A 6,000-nucleotide genomic window follows, 5' to 3' on the forward strand; every position below is an offset into this window, starting at 1 on the left:
ACTTAAAGTTTCTTACACTACTCAGAAAGGAACGTCAGTTCAGTAGCAAACACATTATTATTATTATATTACGCTATTCGGAAAAGGAAATTAGCCTTCATTGACCAAGACAAAGTACACACAGTATCATCAGTGAACGCCCCCGTATTCGCAGGGGATGCATACCGCAACGCCCCGCGAATAGCTAAAATCCGCGAATACTTAAAACCCCTCTAAAAACAGTTAGAACTGCCCATTTTGATAGTTTAAACACAAGAAAAACCCTCTAAAAATGCTTATACCTGAGTATTTTAATAATTTTATCACAAAAAGTGCATTTATTCATGAAAATGATATGAAAATACAGTAATTACTAAATATTTCTCAGTGAAAAATACCGCGAATGGGCGAATTTTCCAAGAATAATGGGTAGATATGTTCCACAGAGAAACCCACGAATGCATGAGTCTGCGAATCGTGAGAACGCAAATATGGGGGGTTTACTGTACATACAAGTCTCAAATTCTAATTAAGACTAAGACTTGCATATAAGTATACAAAATAATGATTACTGGATTGGCAACCAACACAAAGTTTACTTTCGCCAGTAAAGGCAATATCGTCGGTTAAACTATGCTACCGGTAGTTAAACAATTGATTACGAATTCGCTACTGTTGTAAAATATGACAACTTAAACAAACCACTCAAAACAACAATTAAAAACTGTCCTGAATGCTGTAAGCTTGAAGGCTACCTGAAATCGAGATAAAACATCACCAAAATCCAGTTTCCGACTGGCAAATTTAAAAACAAAGCTGCCAAAGACGCTCTGTGTTCACTCGAGCGTCGGCAGAAACATAATGATGAGTATTTGCCGAGTAGTTCCTGATACTCTCGTTAGTGGGCGAGACTAGTTACCTGCACTAAACTGAAGCACTAACCCGCAAATTTTTTAATTTGAGCTGCCGAAGCAAGAGAAACTCTAAGCTAAGTAATTACTGGGTAAGTTACATTTATAAAAATAATGTTTTATGTACTTACAATCCTGATGAATCTCTTGAGTGAAGATGATGGTATCTTTTGCTTTGCAGATAAACTCTTGGCACCTTGAAGTATACATGGCACCATTATAGGGCATAAACCCATAATTCGAATCCTCAGTGTATTGTTGATATGCACTAGTCCAGCTAATATTGCTATACCACCACTCATACTGCCTGTAGTCTATAATGTCAGGATAGAAGTTGTACTGTGTATACAGGTATGAGCTCCATATACTGCAACCTATGTAAAAATAAACAGAAATAATTTATACACAAATACTTAAATACACAAGTAAAATGTATTCATATTGTAAAAATCTATTGAATATTTCATGTGTGTAAGTTTACAAACTCTGCCATCTAATTATAAAAACAATTCAAAATCCAAAGATGCTGCATGTCTATAGATCTGCTGATATGGAGTGTTTATTTGGCAAATACTTTTTTCAGATAATGTAATGTGAGGTTTTAGAGTAAATACAATCTTATCCTGTAAAATTTATCAAGAGATATCTTACTGTATTAAGCTACAGGTTTATGGTAATCTAGTGGTGAAACATAACTGTTATCTTCTATAGTCTGGACAGGACATTTGATAATTATATGAAAGTGTATACTTTCACACAGTTCATTTCTACTCTGTCTTAAAGCAGCACACTACTGGCAAATAGGTTATGAGACTAACATTGTCTTTTGTATTTTAATTCTATTACCATGAGGTATAGGGTCTAGAGAACAAGTTTAGAGAGGTAACAGAAGCACACTAAAAATCTCAAATTAACCCACTGTTGGCAAGTAGGTTATAAAACTTACATAGTCTTTTGTATTTTGATTTTATTGCTATGAGGTACAGGGTCTATAGAACCAGTTTTGAGAGGTAACAAGGGCACACTAAAATAAACTTTTAATAACAATTTGTATTTTTCCTAAGTATACAAACCAGAGCCTTTAATATAATAGTATCTTTCAATGCGAGTGGGAACCAGTTAAAACTTGTCAAGCAGGTGTTTAACACATGGAGATGGGGGAGGGGGGGCTAGTGGGAGGGGTATCCCTCACTCATCAACTGTTGCACTCACTTTCTATTTGGTCATAAGGGCTGAGTGGGACAGCTGAGGTGGAACTATATACAAAAGGCTCTGGTTTTTAAACCTTGGAAAACTGCAACTTGTTATTCAGAATTTGCTGACTGTTCCTACAGGAATACAAACCAGTAACTTTCTTATATGAGACTTAGGTCTTAAGTGGGAGGTCAGTCCCTATGAACTGACTAGAGGTGAGAACCACCACAGAACTACCATGATCCTGGTTGCCTAGCAAGTAGGGGAAGTCATGACTCCTGAACCCCTACAGGTCAGGCAAAATGGATGGCCAGAGTAGTAGAGCTCTGGCCCTGTCGGACAAAGCTCCACCTAGTCTCCTCTGCCCCTTGTTATAATAAAGAAGAGGAGGGAGACATCCTCCAATAACTGACGAGGAGAAGATGCCTGAAGTACAATCACTTGCACTCTGCTCGATTCCAGCTATACTTCAGACCAGGCGCTGCTCTCCAAAAAGGGAATAAGGATGGAATGGAACTCAGTCCTATCACGTCCACCACCAGGCTTACACCAAGCTTGCGTACATTGGACAAAGTACTTACCTTATCCAAAATGGAACTTGGGTGACTGGAGTCTGATACTGTATATCAGACACCCTGAATCATTACCTGGAAACCTGAAAAGTTCAGCCAAACAGTGAGGATGGACTAAAGCCCTTGACTTTCTAGATTCCTCCTATAGGAAGGGAACCATCCACCCCCTCAGTGAACCTGATGACCCAAAGAACCATTGCAAAGCCAAAAGAAAGAGTTACTAGATCACTCTTCTCATGCAAATCAGTACTAAGGAAAGAAGAAAACACTCCAAACTCCAGGAGTTGATAGCTTCAAATAGTACTGAAAGCGTAGGAGAGCAAAGTACAGTAGTATACCATCTAGATCTCCAACTTAGATTCGGAAAAAAGAATTGGGGACACAGAATCTCTTGTCATAAGAGATAAGTCCTGAGCTACTGTTCCTAATAAGGAATGATGGAATAAGGGTGATCCTTTCCCTACCAAAAGCCAAATGTGATATGGCAAGCCAAAAGACTTCCCCAATATATGTCAAAGCCAGGAATGAACAGTCCAAGAAAACTGCAAGAAAACTCTCTCAGGAACTGCTGAAAAGTTGCTGGGTGAATCTGGATGAATTGCTCATCAGAAAAGACAAACAAGTGGCTAACAAGGAAAGGGGGTTACGCTGCTCTCATGGTGCTTCAACCAAGGAAACAACAGACTAGGAAACCCCTCAGCAAGACACGAAAGAGGAATTGCCAAAGTCTAATGGAGAAGAAATGAGAAACACTTTATCACAACTTCAAGAAAGTAGGGAGACAGATAACCGAACAAAAGGAAAAGTTCTTGAGGTAATGGAACTTAATTCCATTACTGCTCCCAGAACTGGAATGAAAAATATTTTCTGTAATCCTGGTCACCAGTGAGTACAAAAATCCAAATACTCCATACTACTGCACCTCCTTGACCATCCTCTTAAGGTGGGACAGACATTCCAAAGACGCCCTCATCTTCCTCCTCGTCCCCTGAACCTGGTGTGTCTTCTTCCTCGCTGGCAGACTTAGTCGACTCTTCCAAATTCTGGTCCGTCAGGGGGTCAGAGTGGCTGTTAATGAGGGTCCTGGCTTCATCCTTGGTGATGTCATCGAGGCCTTCTCCACCAAGCATCCTCACCAATTGGACTACTTTATCAATGGCCAAATGCTGAATTTTTTCAGGAGAGAAGCCCTTACAATTAAGAACACACTCCAGCCACAACTTCTTCCAGCACGCGTTAAGGGTTTCCTTCATCGGTCGATGACAGTCAGATATGTGGCAATCATGAATTTATGCCAATATTTCTTCAGCATAAATTCACTGTCAAGTGTCCATTTCATTCGCAAGGTGCTTCAGGGAGTTCTGGATGTAAGGTTCCTTGAAGGCACAGATCATGCCCTTGTCCATAGGCTGGAGGAGAAAGGTGGTGTTGGCAGGGAGGAACTTGAGCTGGACTCTCTCATAATAAAGATCCACAGGGTGGCCACTAGCATTATCCATTTCAGAGATTCGTTTTTTATGAATTATCAAAGCTGGGTTTAAAACTGCAACTTACATCATTTGTAATGCACTAAATTAAATGAAGTAAAGATATAATTTTGCCAGTATCGGATGTTCCTTTGCCAATTCCAAAACTTCTGTGGCATGCACATTATTCGTTTCTTCAACCACAGCTACAACTGTAAATTCATAACACTCTACTCTCCATTATGTGAAGGATGAATAACCATTTTTTCTTTTCTTTATGGACATTACCATTGAAAATTAGCATATTTTTAACAAGCTGACAACTCTCCAGCAACCCTTAGTGCGTTAGTACAGTAAATGAAATCAGTACACGACTGTTTCTCATTTTGACTGTTTATGTTAGTGCTTGCTGTTGTTTATGACAGTGTCTTGCATGCAGTGGTAACTGGTTGTTAATCATAAAAAAATAAGTAATAATTTCTTAAATAAGTCACACAGTTGGTAAGCCTGATTTAATGTCTGAAGATTCGCATTTAACCTAATGATCTTTTGCTTCTAGGCCTATTTATTCATTTAAAAGCTAACTCAGATATGATATACATTTTCAACGGTATCTACCAAAACTGATAGGGGCATAGAAAGCCTAGCCTAGTGTAATCTACCAAAAATACATCTCACAACATTCACGATGTATATGCCGAAATCATATACAGTACATAAAAATTTTAATGATCACGATACGAGATCAGGTGATACACGAGTACACAGATCTGTACAGTACATGCAAATTACGGTTCTTCTGTTGGCTTTATATTTTTGTGTTTCACAGAATATTTTTGTTAGAAAAAGCTTTGGTTGTCTATTTATGGAGCAAGCTTTAGTTCAAAAATCCAAAAAATCTGAAAACTGAAACAATGTGTGGCGCCACCCTCAAAGCTGCTCAAGTACTAATGGTGGCTGATTAAAAAAGTGCCAGATCATGGGAGTTACCAGACCAAACTGTGCTGGGTTTGAAAGATATATATATATATATATATATATATATATATATATATATATATATATATATATATATATATATATATATATATATATATATATATATATATATATATATATATCCTATTGCAGTGGAAGCATCCATACTGAGGGCTAACTGGCTGTCATGCCTTGCTTTCTAGCTACAAATGCATATCATAAGTCACCAGGTACATGTCTGAAAGGGCGGGAGTTTTGCCCATTCTACTTTCTGTAATTCTCTCGACTCCCCATCTTGAAGTTTTCCTTCTTGCAAATCTCTTACGTCTGGCATTTTGGTGATTTAACATCTTCTAGCGTGATAATTTACCTTTGCCAAATTTAATAAGTGAATTTAAGTGCCTATTCCAGCCTTACACTTTGTCTATTTCATATGATAGGCCTATGCACGTTCATTTTAATATTCAACAGTGCCTCTCTGCATTTCAGGAGATGCTGTTACTTGTGTGATTGACTACCATGTTTGCAGTCCCCTGTTTCCAGTTTGAAAATTAGCTACCTGTGCTATGGAGCCTACATCAACACATCCAACTCCACTGCCAACTATGAAATTAACTGTGCATGCAAATTAGGGATATTCTTCCCTTATAATTCATCTATAACTGGATCTATTTTCCCCTTATAAATTAGCTGTGCTTGTGTAAGATTCCCCCTGTAATTCATTTGTAATAATTGTAAGCCCCTTTGTGAATAAATTGTACTCAATTTTCGATCTGTTCTTTGTGTAAATAAATCCACAGAATTGTATCATCTGGGGCTCACTGGCAACCTTCTACTCCAGTCCCCCCTTACCTTACAAGTAGTGAGCCAATTAATAACAAGGCAAAAGAGTACTTTATT

The 6,000-nt window shown here is 38.1% G+C and overlaps 1 protein-coding gene across 1 annotated transcript in view; it reads right to left on the reverse strand.

The window, feature by feature from the left end:
- Positions 1 to 6,000, reverse strand: part of LOC136841779 (uncharacterized) — a 213,259-nt gene that overhangs the window by 63,052 nt on the left and 144,207 nt on the right. The window contains exon 17 of the mRNA XM_067109065.1: positions 1,022 to 1,264. Within this exon, the coding sequence (XP_066965166.1) occupies positions 1,022 to 1,264 (243 nt within the window). The remainder of the gene's footprint in view (positions 1 to 1,021; positions 1,265 to 6,000) is intronic.

The sequence above is a fragment of the Macrobrachium rosenbergii genome, chromosome 9 (genome assembly GCF_040412425.1).
Source record: "Macrobrachium rosenbergii isolate ZJJX-2024 chromosome 9, ASM4041242v1, whole genome shotgun sequence".
Taxonomy (NCBI): domain Eukaryota; kingdom Metazoa; phylum Arthropoda; class Malacostraca; order Decapoda; family Palaemonidae; genus Macrobrachium; species Macrobrachium rosenbergii.